At 40.1% G+C, this 24,235-nt stretch overlaps 1 protein-coding gene across 1 annotated transcript in view; it reads left to right on the forward strand.

The window, feature by feature from the left end:
- The window catches only part of LOC140344772 (NACHT, LRR and PYD domains-containing protein 12-like), an 84,752-nt gene that overhangs the window by 18,949 nt on the left and 41,568 nt on the right, over positions 1-24,235 (forward strand). The window contains exons 3-5 of the mRNA XM_072431977.1: positions 3,636-5,349; positions 7,541-7,705; positions 21,687-21,851. Coding sequence (XP_072288078.1) covers positions 3,636-5,349; positions 7,541-7,705; positions 21,687-21,851 — 2,044 coding nt within the window. The remainder of the gene's footprint in view (positions 1-3,635; positions 5,350-7,540; positions 7,706-21,686; positions 21,852-24,235) is intronic.

Here is a 24,235-nt window from a genome sequence, read left to right on the forward strand (position 1 = left end):
CTGAGTGCCTAAACGCAGATTTCAGATTCTTAGACTCCTTCGGCGCTCCCCTCATCGCCCTGGAAGCCAAAACCCCTCTTTAAACCTGTCTTCCAACACCCTCCCAGCCTCCCTATCCGGGTACTTACCTAAAAAGGGGCGCATCCTTGCGACCCTCACCGGTTTAACCCCCTTTTCCACATCCATCTCCCCCTCTTACTGCGCCTGCCCTAAAACAGCATGAGAGTCCATGGTTGCCTCAGCACCCAGAACACTCGTGGCAGAATCTACAACCTCCCCCAAACTTACACACTCCTTCATTGAAGAGCCAACATAGTCCCTTCTTTCTTCCGGCTGGCGACTCAGGTGCCTGCTGACTGCCGCCCCACCTTGCCCTGACGTTAGGCCTAGGCCCTGAAATTAATTTCATCCATAAACCAATATTTTTATGGTCCCACCAAAGCGACTGCCGCAACGCTTTTCTTTGGCGAAACTGCTTGTCATACTGTAGCCAAGAAATCCACCATACATTCGGTGTGCTTCTCTAATTGTATCCAGATAACAAAAAAGCGAAGCGCACTGTTCCAGCTGTTTCTCCCCAATCACACACGCTAAAATACTGAACGCCTGCAGCCAATTTAAAAATGTGCGCAGTATCATGCCTCCCCCCTCGCCATATCCCCCACTCCCACTTGGTCGCCCCTGACTTGGGGTCACTTTTACATGCAAAAAGTGGTAATCCCGAGCCAGACTCGGGGTACATAAAAGCATAAAAAAAACCCACTTACCTTATTCTGTTGCTGTCCCCCGGCATCCTGCTGGTTACCGCAGGTCCTGGGGACACGTCTGCCTCCTCCAATCTCCAGCCGCGAAGTTCAGAGACGTCATATGGGGTTTCCTGATGATGTTGGTACATGCGTCGACGTGGCCGGGACTTTGTGGCAGGAAATTCAAATAGTGTTGTATTGAATACAGAATAGCTGTATTGAATCCAATACAAAGAAATATTCATAATATATATATGTATGTGTATATATATATATACCGTATTTTTCGGACTACAAGACGCACTTTTTCTTCCCCAAAACTGGGGGGGAAAAGTGGGTGCGTCTTATACACCGAATACACGTTAAATATACCGGTAATTAAAAAAAATCATACTCACCCGATCCCGCGATGCTGTCGGCTTCTTCTTCTCCTCGCTCTCCTCCCGCGACGATGGACGGAGAACGACCCTGGAATAGGAAAACGACGCTGGAATAGGAAAACGATGCTGGATGTGCACAGCGGGACCATAGAGGTAAGGATGTGACAAAAATACAGTCTTAACCATCCTAGCCATTTTTTTTTGCCTGTACGAAGGTCGGGCTTAACGGCTAGGTGGTTAATATTATTATTATTAACAATAACAATAAACATGATTTATACAGCACCAACATATTACCCAGCTCTGTACAAACATAGGGGTAGCACATGGAGAGGACCCTGCCCTGAAGAGCTTACAATCTAGTCGATGGGGAAGTCTTACACAATAGGAGGGGAGATATGGAGTATTGGCTAGTGGTGAGTGTTTTAAGAGAAAAAAGAAGACAGGTAGACAAGTCTGAAAAAGTGTGTTTTGAGAGCACTTTTAAATGAGTGGAGCGTAATAGCAAGCCGAATACGATGAGAGGACCATTCCAAAGAATCGGGCAGCTCTGGAAAAGTTTTGGAGCCGTGCGTGTGATGAGGTTATGAGTGAGGAATCATTAGTCGGTAATTGGAGGAATGAAGAGAGTGGCTGGGTCAGAAAGGTAGGTTGGACAGGAGCTGTGGAGGGATTTGAAGGCAAAGCACAGGAGCTTGAATTTGATTCTAAGGTGAAATGGAAGAAGGAGAAGGGGCAGGGAAAAGTTGCCTTGGGACTTAGCTCCGATGAGGTCATTGGACACTTTAGTAAGGGATGTTTTGGTGGAATGGGCAGCACAGAAGCCAGATTGGAGACAGTAGATCGAAGGTAAGTAGGGGTCTAGTGAGGGTTTCCTCAGGATAGGGAGAATTATGACATGTATGGAAGCAGAGGGGTAGATACCAGTAGTAAGGGAGAGGTTGAACAGTTTGATTAAGGCAGGGGGCAGGGTGGAGGAATTTGCACGGAGCAGATCAGAGGGAATTTGGACAAGCGGACAGGTAGTAAATGGAGATGATGAGAGAAGAGTTACGACTTTGTCCACAGTAACAGGGCTGAGAGAGTTTAGTGATGATTTACAGGTGGAAGGGGTGGGTATGGTTGGAGTGGCTCGGTGGGCAGAGACATCATGTCTGATTTTGTCAATCTTATCTCTAAAGAAGGTGGCAATGTCTTGGGCAGAGAAGGTTGTTGTAGGGGGAGCAGCTGTGGGGTTTAGAAGGGAGTCAATTGTTGAGAAGAGGTTGTGTGGGTTGGAAGCTTGAGAGGAAATGACAGTGGAGTAATTTTGTTTGGTGACATTGAGCTCAGTGTTAAACCTTTGTAGCTGGGCTTTGTAGTCCATGAAGTCAGCGCTGAGGCCAGATTTCCTCTATTGGGATGGGGGTTGGCAGGACAAGGGTTGCAGAAAGTGGCAGGGGTAATTTTATTCAGAGCTGAGGAGAGAGAGAGTGGTTTAACTGGGTGGCAGCTTCATCTGGGGAGGTGATTTTGGAGAGGGAGGGGGTGAGGGATGCAAGGCAGTCTGAGAAGAAGTTGTGGTCAAGGTTACAGATATCTCTCTGCCATTGGCCAAGTCTGGGCTGTGGTGGAGGGGAGCAGGATTCAGATAGGTTGAAGTTGATAAGGTTGTGGTCAGAAATTGGAAATGGTGAGTTGTCAAGGTGGGAGAGGTTGCAGAGTTTGGAAAATACCAGGTCTAAAGTGTGTCCAGCGATACATGTGGGGCCGTTGATGTTCTGTGTGAGTCCTCTGTATGTACAGTTAGGTGAGAGAATGAGACCCAATTTTCAAGCATAATATTAAATGTAAAACATATACAAATTCAATGTAAACCACTCACCACACACCAACTCCTCTGTTCCTTCAATTTCCATGCCCCACTTTGTTGTCGACTTTGTATTGTGAACCTTGTAGCAGGTCTGGCTCGTCCATCAACTAAGTTTACCTAAATTTCTAGAAACATATAAAGAAAAAGGGCAGATTATAAAGAGTATATAGAAAAGGGAAGGGGTGAAGGAAGGGGTCCAGCTCTATACCTAGCACATAGTCATTCACACTCACACTAAGGCTACCTACACACGTCAGATGATTCTTGTCTGATCCCCATCTCAGTACTCATCTCAGGAGATTCTCACGTGTGTACAGTTGCCATCCAACGCCGTTCATGGATCTGTTCTGGCGAATCCATGAACAACGTAAGATGAACAACCACAATGAAGGTGAAGGCAGGAAAGTGCAACAGGGTGCTGCTTACTCATTCCCCCCCCCCCCCTCCATAGAACGGAGGGTCTCTGTATGTACAGCACTTGTTCATTCATCTTTCAAACTTTCACAATCATCTGTCTCTGTTCAGCAAATCTTAAATGGTCATTTTATGATAGTAAAAAATACGGTTTTCTTGTAGGACAATATCTGATAAAAAATACATAGTTATCTGTATTTTATTCTCCTATAATAATGCAGTGGTAAAACAATATATTTTCAGATATTCAAGAACAGCACAAACAACATCTAAAGAAGAAAACTGAGGCTTTGGTTGAGCAGAAACCCCCAGGAACTACCCTGGAACCTCAAAGTTTCTTTCTCATTGAGCGATATGTGAACCTGATTGTTGTCTCCACTGATCAGTTCAGGAAGAGTTCTAAGAATGAGCTAATACAGACTGGGGTAAAACATGAGGAATGCTTGAGGAAAACCCACACTGGGCTGGAAACAATTTCCCCCAACAAACTGTTCCGCTGGAGTCACCAGGCCCACTGTGTCCCACATGCAGTAATGGTGAGCGGAGTGCCAGGAATAGGGAAGACCACACTCATGCAAAAGTTTGTCCATGACTGGGTGACCGGAAAACACTACCAGAGATTTGCTTTTGTCTTCTTATTCAGATTCCGGGATCTTAATAGACGGGGAGAGGTAAGCTTGGAGGAGATGATTTTTCCGCAATATCCATATCTGCAGAGTCAGATGAAAAACATTCTACAAGATCCAAAGAAACTTTTGTTCATATTTGATGGCTTAGATGAAAGTATTCACCGAATGGATTTCCGATCAAATAAATGCTCCAATCCAAAGCAGAGACAAGATATTGGTGAGATTGTGGTCAGTTTGGTGAGGCAGAATATTCTTAAGGGTTGCTTCGTATTGATAACCAGCAGACCAACCAGACTGGCATCAATTGATGTTCATCGTTTCCAGAGAATATCTGAGATTATGGGATTTCTCCATGGAGACCGGCTGATCTACTTTCAAAATTTCTTTGGAAATGAGGAGTTTGCAGACAAAGCTTTTCATTATGTGCTGGAAAATGACACGCTGTACACTTTCTGTTACATCCCATCATACTGCTGGATTATCTGTACAGTGTTATCAATGTGCTTCAAAGCCCAACCAACAAACACCGATCAGCTGATGGAATCATTGCCCAAAACAGTGACACAACTCTTTGTGACTTTTGTCTCTAATATCCTAGCCAATCACAGCCAGAATACAGGTGATGGTCACACTGCTCGGGAACTGCTGACATCTATTGGATGGATGGCAGAACATGGAGTTATGAATCACCTGATTGTGTTTGATGAACGTCATCTGAAGTCATTCAATGTGAGAAATGATAAACATCTCTTTTCATGTTTCATCATGGAATCTGGTCAGCCTCCTGATGTGGATTTCACCTTCTTACATCTCACCCTTCAGGAGTTTTTTGCTGCTTTAGTGCATTTTATTAACTATTTACCTGATAAATTTCAGAAATCTTTACAAGAGGCCGAATCTTACAAAGATGGCCGGGCTGAAATATTGCTACGTTTTCTCTGTGGTCTCTCAGACTCGTCTACTAGATTCTTGCTAAAGCCTTTCCTGGGAGAAATGTCTGCTCAGGCTTCCAGAGCTGTCATCACCTGGCTGCACGAGAAAGTTATCAAACTACGAAGCAACAAAACTACAAAAGGACAGCGAGATCTTCTGAATGTTCTATACTGTCTGTATGAGAGCAGGAATAAGGAACTAGTGTTACAGTGCTTCAAATCTGAAAAAACATTTGTCATGTCAGAGATTTCCCTCAGCCCCCTCGACTGCTCTGTCTTGTCTTTTATCATAAAATCCTGTGAAGAGATAGAAAAATTGTCTCTAAGGAAATGTAAAATTCAGAGTGAAGGAGTAAAGAAACTTTCACCAGCTCTACACAACATCAAAAACTTAAGGTAAAATAATTACAACATGTATTGGGGGAGGGAAATATGGAGAATATTGCTCTCTAATGCCACACATCCATCAATTCACTTTTACAAAGAGGAAAATCCCAATATTCACCAGGGGAGGATCACAAATTTATGACAAAGCTAAAAAAGTTTTTCTGTGAAGCCTAAATTTAATGTTTTTTAGGGGGCAGTAGGTTACTGGAGGAGCAAAGAGAGCGGCTGAAGGGTATTTTTTTTTACCAGGTCAGAAAGATAAGTGGGGCAAAAGCTGTGGGGGTGGAGCTGTGTAGGGATTTTTGTATCAGGTAGGTAGGTGGGGGAGGAGCTGTGTAGGGATTTGTGTATCAGGTAGGTAGGTGGGGGAGGAGCTGTGGAGGGATTTGTGTATCAGGTAGGTAGGTGAAGGAGGAGCTGTGGAGGGATTTGTGTATCAGGTAGGTAGGTGGGGGAGGAGCTGTGGAGGGATTGGAAGTAAAATTGAGAGAGAACTACAGAAAGAGTCAGCAGGTGTGAGTGGACAGAGTGGAGTTCAGTAAATATATTTTGCCCAAATAATTGTGTTAGGGTTAGAAATTGGGATGGAGTGTGGAAGCTCCACAAATTGTAGTTCTTATGCACAACTCTTTGGAAACACAAATGTTCCCACACTGCCTGCAAAATGATTGGTGGCCTCCTGGGGCAGTATTTTTCCTTCTCCTGGGTATACTGTATGGCATATGTGACTTCCTCCTTCCTGGGCAATGTAACTGCTGTGTGGATGGCAACAGTGATGTGCAGAGCAGTGACAGCTTAGATCAGCCAGCACTGGATAAGCGCATTCCTGTAGCACTGTGACTCGGGGGTTAGCACTCCGGCTTTGCAGCGCCGAGTCCCAGGCAGGACATTATCTGCATGGAGTTTCCAGGTTCTCCCTGTGTTTGTGTAGGTTTCCTCCGGGTACTCCAGTTTCCTCCCACATCCCCAAAACATGCACTGAGGTTAATTGGCTTCCCCCTAAAAATTGACCTTAGACTACAACATATGACTATGGTAGGTACATTAGATTGTGAGCTCCTTTGAGGTACAGTTAGTGACACGACTATGGACTTTGTACAACGCTGCGTAATATGATGGCACTATATAAATACTGTGTAATAATAAGGTAAAAATGCCATATTGTACAGTGCTGCCTCTTCCTTTGTACTACATGTTTGTATGTGCTGGCCCAGCTCCTCCACCCCTCCCTTTATCTGTTTACATAATCCTTTATGTGGATGACTAGGGAGGAGTAAACATGAATACCATAGAATGTCATGTAACAGTTCCACGTCTGCTGGGACTGATGATATACAAAGCCCACAGACTTCTCCAAGGCACCACCATCTTAGATTTGATATCAACAAAAGGGAGGATTTTACATATCCCATAACATTTGATAAATAAATAATATAAATCTCATGGGGAAATTGTGGAAATGAGTGGTCTGGTCACAGGGTGACTGTAGGGTTTCCACAACTAACATATTTCCACCCAGAACAAATATATGATTTTGATCATCTGGATAAGTTTAGCTTTTAAAACTGGAAAACTCAATTCTCAAATTAGAAGGAAAAGTAAAAAACATTATTATTTTACCCACTAAAGCTGCAGATTGTAGATGGTTGTACATGACGGCAATCTGGTCATTCAGCAAGAAATTGTCAGACCCTCATCTGACCCCACTGTGTCCAGAGCCTGAGACCAGCTGAACAGAATTACAAATGTTTGGTTGGTAAAACAATTTCTACATATTTCATAAATTCAGTATTGGAGTAATGCTCAACTGGAGGGGGGGGGAAATCCGCTCCTAGCTGCCACCTAAATTATTCACCCTTTCCTCTGTTGTATTTTCCACCACTTTCTGTCTCTGTGACAACACTGAAACCAGGAACAATAAATATGATTTTAGAATAAAAAAAGATGTTTATTTTTTACAATTACAATTACATTCTAGTAAAACAAAAATATTCTATAATAATATAAGCAGATGATTCCAATTTGCTGATGATTGCCAGTCTTATGGTTGTCATTATCTCTTCCTGGTACCCCCATTCCCCAAACTTCCTCAGCCACCTGGAAATGTAAGAGTATAAGTATCAATGTATAAGTATCAATGTATAAGTATCAATGTGCACCCCATCTCCATACACACACTGACATTCATCTCTTTCTATAGCTTGGTGAAGAGAACCTTGGATGACAGTTCCTGCCCCCACCTGGCATCTGGAATAAGAAATAACCGGACACTGAGGACACTAGATCTGTCTGAGAATTATCTGAAGGGTCTTCATTTTAGGGGTCTGATGGAAGCTGTGACTACCAGCCAAATAGAGGAGTTATTGTAAGTATAACAGAAGTGATAGAAATGATTTTCTGAGACAACGGAAAAATACGAACAAATATACAGCAATATAAATCTGACCAGGGATCTGGGTTCACCAATTAAAGTAAAGCAATTTTATAATAAAATAAAAATATATATAGTACACAATTTGTTTGAGAAAATCACCGCGGGACTTTAAAGGCATTGCATTAATGTTCATTGATCAGATACCACATAATTATATTAAAAATTCCCATTTATTAAGTAATATTATTAAGAAACATCATTGCAGATATAAATCATTTTTAGTTCGGATCTCAGGCGCAAGCGGGTTCAGCGCATTTCACAGGTCAGACATCCGCTTCCCCAGGAACAAAATCAACTAAAATATAACAATCGGCAATGATACATTTCATATTCAATTTAAAAATTTACATAATTCAGTTAAAATTATCACTGGCAAATATTCCTCACATTGGTTTCCCAAATTAGAACATCCAGCTTGACAACAGAATCCTTCCCTCGTTAACACGTGTAGGTCATATCAGCAGACAAGGGATGGAAGAGGCTGTACGATATGATTCTACCACATATTTGAATATTCAATTAATTTATTTTATTCCTTCATATATATTTTCCATTTCTCAATACATATACCATATTTGTGTGATGATTAAATGTACATCCATATTTCTATCTTTGAACCAATATATACCCATATTCTCTAAATTTAAAATACAGATAAAGAAATACCTCCAGCCAGGTTTACACTAATCCCGTGAATAAAGTTCATTCACTTTTTAATCTACTTCCAATTGCTGGTCACTTGAAAACAAGAGGATCAAATCAAAATATGACATAGGTTCTATTTCCCCACAGAGTTCCACCTCCCCCATGCCAATGGCTATATACACAGTAAAGGTTGTCCCTTGTATCCCTTTCAATTAAACAAGCATCATCCAAAACTAATCTCACCAGATACTGAAACACCATACTATCTAATCCTTATAAGCACCTGTCTAAGAGGCACATATATAAAAGTACTTCCACCCACAATAACGCTATCTTTCAGTGCAGTCTCCCATATATAAACAGAAATTAGTTTAACTTGAACAGATAGCAAAATCAACCTCCGTCAATCCTATTCTTCCATAAATACTTTCAGTCATATCATTATCCTCCACTGGGTTCCAATAGCTTTAAAATCTATCAGTACAAAGACCAATGTTCATTTTGTGTGGAATCAGATCCAACCTTCCAGAGAGACTGCACCAGTGTCTGGTCTGTCTTCCTCTCTCCTCCCGCTGATGGAGGCGGAATCCCTTGTAGCCAGAACGGGTTCCACCATTATCCGGAAACCTGTTTTCCACGTAGGTAGGAACCAAATGGGTGGGTATACAGGCGCCCATCTCGATTCCTAGGATGCAAAGGGTTTATATTGAGTATTAAATCTACACTTTCCAAACTGAACAATAATTAGTTATAAATGGAGTAGCCTGAAAAACTGACTGAAAAGACTGAAAATTGTAATCCAATCAGCCTAAGGGTGCAGATATTCCCTAACATCAAAAACATTAATATAATTAAGGAGGAGTGGGAACAGGCACTACAGCTCTGTTTCCAACACATGATGGGGATAATATTTTAAATATATTATAGTTAGGAATTGCAGGAGATAAAGGATGAAGTGGATGTGCTTTACAAGGAACATTCAGAATTGTTTTCCTCTGATATGTTCATTTCCAAAAATACAGAAATTCAGGAGTACCTACATAGATTTAATTCTCAATAGGTAGCAAGAAAGGAAGAACAATTTTATAAAGACCAACAGGCCTTCCTAATGGAATGGGCCTATAAATGGAGTGGCTCAGAAAGCTCTTCACAATTAACACACAATTTGGAAAAAAGAAATATATGGGGTATAAAACAAGGTATGAAAAGACAAACACAGGACATTTAAATCTATTTGCACGCAAATTGTTTTATAAGGCTTATTTTGACAAACAAATATAAATGAATCAAGAAACAATAAACCTTGGGGGAATTAGAAGTGATGACTTCGGGACCCTCAAATATTTGATGCAGTTGTGGGAGGAGGCAAATAACTGAATCAGATGAAAATACAAGTTGTGGGGACTAGTGTTGGTGGAATAGCTCACTATTCGATTCGGCAGCTATTCGCTCGAATGTAGCAAAATTATTCGGGTGGTCGAATTTCAAAGTTGAACACCATTAAAGTCAATGGGAGGAAAAATTTGGGTTTTTTTGAGCACTGTGTAGAGCTTCTACAGCCTCCAAACAGATGTAAAAAGATACATTGTAAAAGGATACATAAAAAGATACAATATAAAAAGATACATAACACTATTACATACCCCTGTAATTCGCAGGAGGATTAAAGAGCACCTGTCACATCAATATTAGGCTAAAGCTAGGCACACACTTCCAATAATTATTGTTAGAAAACGAACGATTACGACTGATCAACGATTATGCACGATTATACTTGAACGACTTGTGCCCATTCATCCCTAGTGCTCTGTGATTGGCTGAGAAATAGGAAATCCTGACGACAGCTCAAGCATCATCAGGATTTCCCTTTCCTCAGCCAATCAGGGAGCAGAGCAATCAGCAGAACTTTACTATGCTGACAGCTCTGGTCCCCTGATTTGCTGATGAAACGGAAATCAGGTGCAGGGGGTTGCGATGAGGTCACGATGTGCCCCCACCTACACCAACCTGTACCTGGGTGGAGGGGAGAAGGGAATATTTTCTGATGAGTCTTTTTCTATGTATGTCCACCACATACTTTTGTGGCGCAGATACATAGAAGATGTTCTCTTGATTCGGCAGGAAATCCGAACCGCATTAAAAATATTTTTGACAGACTACAAAGTAATCTTTTGAACTTGAAATTCACTATGTGATGTAGTGACACATCCATTATATTCTTGGATTTAGAAATCAGTATAGATTCAAATAGATGCTTGACATCAAAGTTCTATAGAAAACCAATGGCAGGAAACACCATTTTAACCCCCCTAGCGTTCTAATTCTGTCAATTTTTTTATGCAAAAAGTGATCCTATTTTTTTTGCATAGAAATTTCTGTTTATATTGTGGGCTTGTAATTCTTAGGATTAACTCCCGGGTATAATAATTATATTTATTTATTATATTATAATCATAAATTATAATATAATACATAATTATAAATAATAATTTTAAAAAACAATGAAATAATAGACAACAATGTAATCTTAAAATAAAATATAAAATTAAAAATGTACTTTTATTTTTATTTCATGTTGTGTGGTGTTTTTGTACTGTAAAAACCATTTAAAAGCAGATTACATTGTAATCTGCTTTTAAATTTCCCTCCCTGACACACCCCCAATACATCACCACTCACATCACCCGGAATATGACTCATCCTCCGGAGGGATGTGAATGGGGATTTCCCGTCTGTCTTACACTGACGCTGGAGCTGCTCTGCATCTCCAGGGAGATGCACAGCACAATGCAGGACTTCTGGTGGTCACCCCCGGAATCTGCTATTGCTGCTCGCATCTGCAGTGACATGTGAAGCACAATGCAGAAGTCCTGCATTGTGCTTAGCATCTCACTGCTGATGCGAGCAGCCGCGTGGCCGGGACCCAGGTGGTGTTTAAAAGCAGGTTACTCAGTAATCTGCTTTTAAATTTCCCGCCCGGCCACGCCCCCCGACGGACCGGCGTCCCGGCTTCAGAACAGGACCATTCGATCGCAGCTGGAGCGTGGGGAAAAGGTAAGGGGGGGCTTACCGCTTTTTGCATTTAAAAGCCACCCCGAGTCACACTTGGGATTACCGCTAGGGAGGTTAACAGCAAATAGTGCACATTATGTACTGCTTAAAAATAGCATACCTTATTCACAATATTTAAGAATCAGGAGAAATTGCACATTGGAAAACAATTTTGAAACTGCAGCAAAATATTTACATAAAAGATTACTAAGAAGGGGGTACAGTAGAAATGTTTTGAGAAAAGCCTACCATAGAGCTAAGAGAAAAAAACGCTCAGAATTAGTATTTAAAAAGAAACATAATCAGGAAAATCAGCAGGATATCCTTCAAATTATAACCAAATATTCGGCACAACATCAAGAAATAGCAAATATATGAAAACAATTTTGGCCCATTCTGCTATCAGATCCACATCTGAGCACGTTTGTGGGCAGATACCTGAACTTTGTATATAGGAAGCTGTCATCACTAGGGGATAAATTAGTTCACAGCCACTTCAATAAGACTATCTTTCAAAGGAACTTGGAGCCTATGATAGGCACTTTTGCCTCTGAAACATGCAGGCAATGTAGGTCGATCCATTTAGGGAAAGATCCGTTTGGTATTCCTATTAAAGTAAAACCAAAGATAAAACAAGGAGTCACATGTAAATCTATTGATATCATATACTTAGCACTTTGTAGTTGTCACAACTTTTATGTTAAGCTATAAACCATTTTTGTAGGATAATATATAGAGAATGAGGGAAAGGAGAACATATGTAATAGGAGTTGGGTACTGAATCCTATGTCTACAGAATTGGGCTGTATTGGTGTCCAAAACATTTGATACATTGTGTTAGCATGTGTATTTTATTATATTATTTATTATAATTTTCATGCTTTTTTAAATGAAATGAAAAATAATACAAATGCTGATGGAGTTCAACATGAAACATCATATATATATGATATATATATATGGTTTAACGAAGGTTTAACAACTATGTAAGGATTCCATTTATATGTTAACCAACAAGTAGATATATTTTTATGCAAGCTATCTGACACCTAAACTCCCCATTTACCAGCCAGAATATTCATTTACATTGTTATATTGTAGAAATATATAAGGTGACATTGCAGGCTTTGCCCTTCTACAATACTGGTTGTCTAACTGACCAATGAGAACAAGCAATGCAGTCTGGGCAGCCAGAACTTTTGTTGTACAGAGTAGGGATAAGTGAAACCTGCAGCAGCGTTTATTGCCCCTAACTCCTTCAGGATAAAACTCTTGGTTTGCAAAGTCTTATACATATGCTTTTTAAAGGCTCCTTTTTAAAGATTTATTTAAACAGGAAGCTGAGCTGGTGACAATAAAGGAAATGATGATGCTCCTCCAGGGGAGCTTCCAGATATAAAATAGGACCCACTCACCCAAATCCCAATTACACTGACCCCCGACCCCTGGGCTACCAATGCATGCCAAATACTCCGTGATTCCACACCACATGACTAAATCCCCATAAAAATTATTTTACATTATAATTATAATCATTTAATTATTTTATTATTTTTGTAGGCATATAATTCTTATGGAATAACTCACCGAAATATGTCCAAAATTTTATTATAAAAATAATATACTTTAAATAGAAAAACACAAAAATCTGTTAAAGAAAGGGTGTATAAAAATACAGAAACCTCTAATATAACTGTGCAGTAGCATGTTACAGTTACTTTGTATTGAATCTAATACAAAATTATTTAAATCTCCCGCCACACCTCCCATCCGCACTGACGCATGCCCTGACGTCACCAGGAAACCCTGTGGAACATCACTGCATTTGCCAGCTAAAGGTCAGAAAAGGACGCGGGTCGAGGACCCGCACGGACAGGCAGAATGCCAGGGGACGCCGATGGGACAAGGTAAGTGTGTTTTTTTACTGTTTTTGGCTACCTCGAGCGTGGCTTGGGGTTTTTGCATATATTTTTTACCCCAAGTGACACTCGGGAATACTGCCAGGGGGGTTAAACAAGGCTTTTAGATTCCTTTAACCTGCCTAGCGGTTCATTTCTGTCTGGATTTATGTCTAAAAAGACTAAAATTTAGTACATTGTTTTTCATGAAAATTTATTTTACGCTATAATATATTAGTATGAGTATAATGAAGTTCGGAACACAAAATCATGTAAAAATAATAAATTAAATACATTTAAAAAAACATTTTTTTTAAATAAATATTATGCTACTATTATATTATACTGTAAAATAAATGTTCATGAAAACAATGTACTGCTTTTACACATATCCATCCATTGTATTGCATCCAATAGAGTTATTTTATATTGAATGTAATACAAATTGATTTTGAATTTCCCGCCCTGTCCTGTTGGCAACATACACATGCACTGACGTCACCAGGAACTGCCCCGGTGACTCATCGTGTGCAGAAGAAGAAGACGGATTCCGGCGATGGACGACACAGGACGCGGTGGATCAGGTAAGTGCTCTATTTACTAATCTTTCCATAGGTGTACCTACCCTGAGTGTGACTCGGGGGGTTACCGATTATAGCAACTTTTTTCTACCCTCAGCGTTACCACTAGGAAGGTTAAACCACTTACAAACCCCCACAAATATTTGGTGACAGGTGTTTTTTTTTACCCCACCGTTGATAGAAGGTGTTAGGTCTGTTCTAAACAAAGTGGGGGGAGGACTTTTAGTTCCCCTTTTCCGTACCTGGAGATGGCAAACATGTGAAGGGTTTGTTAGTTCCCTGCAATCTGCTCTGTAGCTGGAGCTGTCCCCAGTGTAAAGTATAATATTTTCCAAATCAGTCTTCTGAAAAGTTGTCAGTAAATGTTTACACCCAAAAACCTCCTCAGTAAAATTTGTTGTAAGTCAAAATATCAGAATGCAAATGAGCTAAATTCCAACTCAATGTGCACCCCATCTCCATACACACACTGACATTCATAAAATATAAAAATATGAACAAATATATAGCAACATGAATCTAACCGGGGTTCTGGCTTCACCAACTAAACCAAAGCAAATTTATAATAAAATAAAATGATAATACAATAACATTGCCATAATTTTATAAATAAATTTGAAAACACCATTCATCTACTAATTAGATGAGGAGACAGAGCTCAGCATCCCAACAATGATTCTGTGCACAGGTCCTGTTCTGCTGGTGTCAGAAGTGGGGTCACCTAAACTCCCCATTTACCAGACAACCAGAAGATTCATTCACATTGTTATTTTAAAAAAGGGGGGGATTCAAAATGTCAATGAATAAAACAAATTTATTTCTCAAGATACGAAGCACACATAACCTGTAAGCCCAAAGACAATTAAATCTCCAATAGTATAAGGTAAGTATGAAATTGACAGGAATCTTTTAACCCATTCCATGTCATCTGCCATCATTGGTGTGCCCAATTCAGATTCCCAGTAACTTGTATATATTGTATAATTGTATATTGTAGGGATACCTACAATAGTGTCCTGTTTCAGCAATACATAAGGTATGGAGATGACATGAGGATAGAGGAGGAGTGGGCAACCTCAACAATGCATCAAACTCAATTGGACCTCTGTATAAAACAGAGAGGTCAGAGAGTTGAGGAAATATATGAATGTATTTGCCTATATGCAAACCAAGAGGACATCTCTGGTAAGTTTATCCCAAAGTCATAAAAGATCAGGAGTGGTAGGTTATAGACTTATTTGTGTCAAGGAGTTGGCGATTTATCCATGGGAGAGACAGTGAATCTACTGGGGAAGGAGGTTTCTCCAGAAATACCCAACTCTTCCTTTCCATTTTGTAGAACCAATCAACCAATCGAACAGTACTGATGCCCTATAGTACAACTTTATGTCTGGGGTCCCTATCCCACCCATCTGCTTCAATTTTGCTAAAATGCAATAAGCTATGTGAGGACGCCTAGCTTTTCATACAAAGGACCTAAATAGATAGTGTATTTTCCTTAGATATGCATTAGGTAGAAAAATGGGTACAGATTGAAATGTATACAAGAGACGAGACAGGACATCCATTTTTAATGTAATAATCCTCGCAAACCAAGAAAGGGTTAGGAACTATATTTCTGTATATTAGAGTACAGTTCAGAATGGAGTGTAATTATAGGAAAACAGTTTGAAAGGATCTGAGGTAATACAAATACCTAGATATTTGAATACCTCCTTACAGATTCTAAAGGAAGTATTTGCACTAATGGAAGCTTCTTTTGTAGTATTCAAAGAGAAATTGAGTACCTCTGATTTGGAAAAATACTGAAGGCACTAAATTTCTCAAATTCTTTCAACAAAGAGGGAATAGTAATATGTGGGGAGGTGATATACAACAAAAGGTCATCAGCATATACAGATAATTTGTAATGATATTCACCCACTTGAACCCCTCTAATATCCAGTTTATTTTGTATAGCTATAACCAGATGTTCCATAACTAGGGAATATAATAGGGGGGATAAAGGGCAACCCAGCTGACGGTGACGAATAGAAAGCTACTATCCTTGAAATCATGCCAGGGCCCAGGCCAACCTGACAGAGGGCTGCATACATAAAGGACCAAATGACCCTATCAAACGCCTTTTCAACGTCAATCCAAAGAAGGCACATGGGAATCTTGGACACCTTGGCATGCTGGATTAAGTGAATAGTTTTGAGGGTGTTATCCCTTGCCTTTCGCCCTTGGATGAGTCCTACATAGTTTTTATGTATTAAAGAGGGCATATATGTGGTGAGTCTATTGGCAATGATTTTAGAAAACAATTTAGCATCAATGATATTAAGGGAGATGGGCCTATAATTTGAACATAATGTGTGATCTTTCTCATACTTGGAGAGAATAGTAATATGGGCTTCTAAGCTTTGGTCTGGAATGGAGGTATCGTCCAAAATAGCGGTGAACACCTTTGTGGGCCGGGGCTTTTCCCTGCTGTAGTAGCTTTTATGGCTGATGCTACCTCTTCCTCTGTAAAAGGGATTGTAAAAATGACACAACCTCTGGGTCTAACACTGTGTCATCAATATAATTTTAAAGAGCATGGGGTGTGACCGAATTTGGTTGAAGTTGATATAGATCTGCATAATATTTATGGAATATTTGCAGTATATCTTGAGGGATAGATGTTAAGTCTCCCAGAGCCGCATGACTTGCTGTAACATAGGTGAAAGGTAGACAAGGATTTAGTCCCCTGGATAACAGTCTCCTGCATTTGTCATCATGTTAATATATCATTTCACGAAAATGATCGCTCTAGCGTTGATATGCCAAATCATGGAGCTCCAAAAGGTGGGTGCTGGCTGCGGGTAATACTAAAAATGTATCAGAGGACAAGGTTTTTTAAGTGTTACCTCTAGCGTTGGATTTTAATCAATGTGTTTTGTATGTCCTGCGACCTAATCCTTTTAAGTCGTGAGCCCTGCTGAATAAGGACCCCCCGAAGAACTGCCTTCATTGTCTCCCATTGTATAGGAAGAGAATTTTAGTCTGAAGAATGATTACGTATAAAGTTGGTAATAGTATCAGCCACTTCCCTGGCACAAATGGGAACTTTAAATAAAGAATCATTGCATCGCCATATCCACCCCTGGGAAAATTACCTGACAGATGACATATGCATGATCTGACCAAGGACATGAATCGATGGCAGAGAGGGGGTGCCAATCTATTGCAGAATGGCTAACTAACAAATAATCTATACGTGAGTATACCCGGTGCGGATTGGAGAAAAATGTGTAATCCTTAGCTGTAGGATGCAAAGTGCGCCATACGTCTAGCAATCTGAGTTCACATAGTTTAGTGCGAAATGAATTTAACTTGGAGATATAGTTTTACCTGATGAAGTGTGTGTACGAGGGTTGAGGACAAAATTAAGGTCACTCCCCACAACAATGGTTCCATCTGCAAATCCCTTAGGAGCATCTAAATATTTGATAGCAAACACGGTTGGTAGTTGGGTGAATATAAGGAGGCTATTGTATACATCTTGCCCCAAATAGTTACCTTAATAAATAGGTATTCACCCTGATCATCACAGGGAAAATCAACAACCTGAAGAGATTTGTATCGGGAGAAATTTGTGGAATGGAACAGATACACCCTTAGTTTTAGTATCAGGATTGGAGCTATGGTACCAGGTGGTATAATATTTATTGCATAGAGATGGAATTTTATTGGTTTGAAAATGAGTTTCATGAAACAAGAGGATGTGGACTCTAGCCTTGTGTTGTGCATATAGTAGCTGAGAATATTTATTAGGGCTATTCATATTCATATAAGTCCCTTCACATTAAGGGTACGAACCCTGAGAGGTTGGGCTTGAGGACTTTGCAAGAACATTTACAAATTCAAGTGTGGAACACACAAAAAGACAAAGCTCTTGATGGATGGGAAGGACCAAGATCCCAGCAAAAGATGAGCACCTAAGGGGAAGGTGAAAACCTAGAAAAAACACCTGATTAGGTAGTTTGCTTATGTGGGGAGAGTGGCTACTCGAGGCGGGGCTCCAACAGTCCCGTCCGGGGAAAGCTTACAATACTAGTTTAAATTCTATAAAACTAGTGCAATAACCTACAAGACAACATTGCATATAACATTCATGATCACCATTTGTAGTTCAGATAACACCACTAAACAGATACCATGGCTGGCAGGGCTACACCAACCAAAACTTGAGAGTGTTCCTTTGGGGACACCATTTGTCTAATATATACCTGTATAACTATGCCAGCCCAGGAATCCATTTGAAAAAATTCACTCAATACAAATATTAATAAAAGTATTAAATACCTTTTCAATCAAATATAACCAAGTAAACAATCTAAAGGAATTGTACAATAACCTAAATGCATACGGGCTAGAAAACAACCACTAGTTTCTTGTCCTAGGGAGCAAATCCATTGACATTACCACGTACATGAGAAAACACAGTGCATGATTACCACTATAAGTTTATTGTATAGTGGAAGTAATCTTGCAATATGAACACCTAGACTAGTATAGCTGAATCATTCTTTAACACCCATATCGGGAGTCCAATACCATATAAAATACCTAAGCAGCCATTCTGGTTCAGGGATCCAACAGGCAAGGTGCTAGCAAAACACGCCAAAAATCGTGCAATAACCTACTAAACAACATTACATATAACATTCACAGACACCATTTATAGGTCAAGTAAGTCACTCAATACATATAACAATAACATTCTAAAATACCTATTCAAACAAATATAAACAGGTACAAAATCTAGAAGGATTATTCAATAACCTGAAGTACATAAGGCAACCACGGTCCTAATGAGCAAATCCATTAACATTGCCACATACATAAAATAACATATTGCATAATCTCTCCTCTACAATCTATTATGAATGCTGCAGCCTCAAAACCCATTTTTTCAAACTTGCCTACCCGGCTTCTTCTGTCATTTGAAACCATCACTACTTCCCACCATTACACATTTCCCATCCTATTGTGTGTAAATTCCCCCACCTCCTAGATTGTAAGCTCTTTGGGGCAGGGTCCTCTCCTCCTCCTCCTCCTACAGCGCTGCGTAATATGTTGGCACTATATAAATCCCGTTTATTAATAATAATAATAATAATAATAATAATAATATTATAGTAGGAGTGATCTTGCAATATGGACGCCTGGGCCAGCATAGCCGCCCCATGAATAGAAGAAGGTTCTATAACACCCGTATCAGGGGTCTAATAATATATAAAATACTTAAGCAGCCGTGGTGGTCCAAAAATCTAACAGGTAACATGCTGACAAAACACACCAATACTAGGGTCTGGAATGCCCAAACTAGTGCAAAATTAGAAAAGCAATTCAGAAAAGCAAAGGCCATCCTTCGCCTATTTCGCAGAATACTCTGTAGATGCCCACCCCAGCATTGCCACCTGTGGAGATGTACTACCAAACATTTTCAAATGTTATATTGCTCAACTGATTATTTAATACTGAATAAACTTGTGCAGCGATATTGGGCCAGGAGTCCACTAAGAATGATAATATTAAAGCAGGCAAGAATAAAAAAGAAACAGTGTGCCCCATATAAACTAACATGGGGCAAACAACCTCAATCACAATATCCTCACATCCTAGTAATGGGTGCCCTGTGTAACATAACAAAATGCAAAACAAAAATATCCTTATAAAAGATGCTAAAATATAAACACTATATTAAACACGACAACAAAATCTGCGATGACCAAATCAGTAGAAGGACAACCAAGGCGACTCCCATGGAGGATACTGGGTCAAGTGAAAAAAAAAAGTTGCAGGATCAGGGGGGGACCAAGAGGGATTTTTGAAAAAAAACTCTGGAAAGAAGGTGGAACTCGAAAAAAGGAATAATGATGATATTGCTGCTCTTTACTTCCTGTGCTCGTTCCTGGGGTGTTGGTGTGCAGACATGAGGTGACCCACTTATTAAAAAGCTTCCAGGTTCAAAATAAGCCCCCCACACCCAGTTCCTAATTACACCAAATTCCTGGCCTGGATAGCATGAGCCTAGTGGACACTGATGGGACCAGGTAAGTGTTTGTTGTGTTAGCATGTTTTTTTTACCTTGAGTCATACTTGGGGTTACCACTGGGGAGGTTAATATTACTACTACCCAGTTTTTCAATAGCGCTAACATTATATTGCACAGTGCTGTACAAAGCCCATAGTCATGTCACTAGCTGTCCCTCAAAGGAGCTCACAATCTAATGACCCTACTATAGTCATAATATCACTCCTGCAGTCTAAGGTCAATTTTAGGGAGACCATAGTCTTATGTCTATAATACAGTCTGAGGTCAATTTGAGGGGAACCTAACTGCATGTTTTTGGAATGTGAGAGGAAGCCCAGGCAAACAAGGGGAGAACCTGCAAACTCCATGCAGATAGTGTTGTAGACAAGATTCAAACCGTGGACCCAGCACTGCAAAGGCCGGAGTGCTAACCACTGAGCCAATATGCTGATGGACGTGGATTCACATTTCTGGACATCGTGATTATAATTAATTTTTTCCGGAGCCATAAAGAGGAAAACATAGGAAGTATTTGTTGTGCTGTATTTTATGTAAAAGTATCATTGTCATAATTTCTGGGTCCTGTGATCCTTTCTAGTAATGGGGAGGGGATGGATCTCACCACTCCTAGACCACCACAGGCCTGCAAATGCACCTGGCTGCTTTTGGAGCGAACTAGAATATCTGACTCCAAATACTCCTTGCTACCACACCACAGCACTACACCCCATAAAATAATGACCCCTCCCCTATTTATTGACACTAGGCTTCTGTCTCCTCCTTTCACTGTTGAAAAGAAGTGTTCTATATTATTCATCCATGCTTTCACCTTTACATATAAGGGGTCAGATTTGTCTCACACCTCTGGATGGAAAGGATTAGGTTAATCAGCTCTGCTGTGCCCAGGGGCGCAGCCATTGTTGTCATTCTATAGGGGTAGAGGTGTTGTCACCTAGGACTTCCTGTCCTGACCACTGGGGGGCACTCTGCAGGTGTCAAGGATGTATGGAAACCGCTCCAAAAATATCTGTCCAGACATTTGTCATGTAGCAGTGGGTGGTCTCCAAAATGATTGGTGGTTAGATCTTGTCATTATTGATGTGGATTTACATTTATTCCGGGACAAAAAAAGGAAAATATTGGGAAGTATGAGTTGTCTTAGGTTTTATTTTGAAAGTATGGGTGTCCTTATTTCTGGCCTATGTGACCCTCTCAAGTTATGAAACCTATACTTAGAGGTGGGGGATGAATCTCTGGGGCCCCTATATTACAGAAGACTTTTAGATTCCTATAAACCATTCACAAATCCCCACAAATATTTGAGGTACAGGTGTTTTGTATGGCCCCCACTGTTGAGAAGGTGTGAGGTCTGTCCTGAACATATGGGGGAAAGGGGTGAGACATTTGCTGTTCCCCTTTTCCGTACATGGAGATGGCAAACATGTGAAGGGTTTGTTAGTTCCCTGCAATCTGCACTGTAGCTGGGGCTGTCCCCAGTGTAATGTATAATATTATGCACATCAGTCCTCTGAGAAGTTGTCAGTAAAAGTTTACACCTGAAAACTTCCTCAGTAAAATCCTGTTGTAGGTCAAAGTATCAGAATGCTAATCAGCTAAATTCCAACTCAATGTGCACCCCATCTCCATACACTGACATTCATCTCTTCTTATAGTTTGGCAGGGAATTTCTTGGATGACAGTTCCTGCCCCCACCTGGCATCTGGAATAAGAAATAACCAGACACTGAGGACACTGGATCTGTCTGATAATTATCTGCAGGGTCCTCATCTCAGAGATCTGATGGAAGCTGTGACAACCAGCCAAATAGAGAAATTACTGTAAGTATAACAGAAGTGATAGAAATGATTTTCTGAGACAACGGAAAAATACGAACAAATATACAGCAATATAAATCTGACCAGGGTTCTGGGTTCACCAACTAAAGTAAAGCAATTTTATTATAAAATAAAAATATATTACAATGACATAATACATCATTTTATAAATACACGTGAAAACACCATTCATCTACTAATTAGATGAGGGGACAGAGCTCAGCATCCCAACAATGATTCTGTGCACCAGACTGGTCCTGTTCTCCTGGTGTCAGAAGTGGGGTCACCTGAACTCCCCATTTACCAGACAACCAGAAGATTCATTCACATTGTTATTAAGAAAACCACACTTACGGGTCTATTTATAAAGCAGTTATTATGACATTCCCTGGTGGGGAATCAGTCACTGCCAATGGAACACATGGACCTGGAAGATTCTCCACCAGAGATGTCAGATTGATTTATTTATAAATACCTCCCCTAAAGTGCCCCTGTCATTGGGGGAATATATAAGGTGACATTGCAGACTTTGCCCTTCTATAACACTTGTTGTCTGGCTGCCTCTTTCTAACTGACCAATGAAGAACAAGCAATGCACTCTGGGCAGCCAGAACTTTTGATGTACAGAGTAAGGATAAGTGAAACCTGCCGCAGCGTTTACTGCTCCCAACTCCTCCAGGATAAAACTCTGGGTTTGCAAAGTCTTATACATGTGTTATGCTGCATTTTATAGGCTCTTATTTAGGCTTTATTTAAACAGAAGGCTGAGCAGGTCACAGTAAAGGGAATGATGATATTACTGCACTTTACTTCCTGTGCACATTTCAAGGGTGTTGGTGTGCAGACATCAGGTGACCCACTTATTAAAGGGGGCTTCTAGATATCAAATAAGCCCCCCACATCCCAGTTTTACCAACCCTTGGCCTGCAAATGCACCTGGCTGCTTTTGGAGCGAAACTAGAATATCTGACTCCAAATACTCCTTCCCACCACACCACAGCACGACACCCCATAAAAATAATGACCCCTTCCCTATTTATTGACACTAGGCTTCTGTCTCCTCCTTTCACTGTTGAAAAGAAATGTTCTATATTATTCATCCATGCTTTCACCTTTACATATAAGGGGTCAGATTTGTCTCACACCTCTGGATGGAAAGGATTAGGGAAATTACTGTAAGTATAACAGAAGTGATAGAAATGATTTTCTGAGACAACGGAAAAATACGAACAAATATACAGCAATATAAATCTGACCAGGGATCTGGGTTCACCAACTAAAGTAAAGAAAGTTTGTACTAAAATAACAAAAAATATAATACAATGACATAATACATGGTCCTGTTCTGTGGTGTCAGTAGTGGGGTCACTGAGACTCCCCATTTACCAGTCAACCAGAAGATTCATTCACATTATTTAGAAAACCACACGTAGGGGTCTATTTATAAGGCAGTGAATATGTCATGGTGAAGACATATGTCATGGTGAAAAATTAATCAATACTGCCACTAAAGCACATGGACCTGGAAGATTCTCCACCAGAGATTTCAGATTCACTGGTATATAAATACCCTCTTAAAGTGCAATTGTCATTGGGGGAATATATATGGTGACTAGTGTTGGTCGAATAGCTTACTATTCGATTCAGCAGCTATTAGCTCCAATAAAGCAAAAGAATTTGGGTGGTCGAACATCGAATTTGAACACCATTAAAGTCAATGGGAGGAAAAATTCGTTTTTTTTCAGTACTGTGTAGAGCTACAGCCTCCAAACAGATGTAAAAAGATACATTATAAAAGTATACATAAAAAGATACATTGTAAAGAGATACTTTGTAAAAGGATACATAAAAAGATACATTATAAAAAGATTACATAATACTATTACATACCCCTGTACATCACATGAAAATTAAAGAGCACCTGTCAAATCAATATTAGGCTAAAGCTAGGTACACACTTCCAATAATTATTGTTAGAAAACGAACGATTACGACCGATCAACGATTATGCACGATTATACTTGAACAATCATATTGTGCACAATTCTGTACATCCTGTAACAATATGATTGTTCATATATATTCCACCAACAGTGTCCACACACTAGATACAATCGTTTGAACGATTCAGGGAGGGACATGTAAAGGAGAAAGTGTACCGCAGAAACATGCACGATCACTGAACGTCACTATACTGTACACTCGATAGATAGTGAAAGATCGTGGGCCAATCAGATCCACCGTGGCGGTCGTTAATTTCCAACGACAATCCTCGTTCGTCGGCGTCCTTGGTCACTTTTTTTGGCCAATCAGTTGTTCATCAGTCGTTTCTAACGATAATTATTGGACGTGTGTATGCAGCTTTAGTCTACACGGACTGCATTCCC

The sequence above is a fragment of the Pyxicephalus adspersus genome, unplaced genomic scaffold, assembly GCF_032062135.1.
Source record: "Pyxicephalus adspersus unplaced genomic scaffold, UCB_Pads_2.0 Sca3, whole genome shotgun sequence".
Lineage (NCBI taxonomy): Eukaryota > Metazoa > Chordata > Amphibia > Anura > Pyxicephalidae > Pyxicephalus > Pyxicephalus adspersus.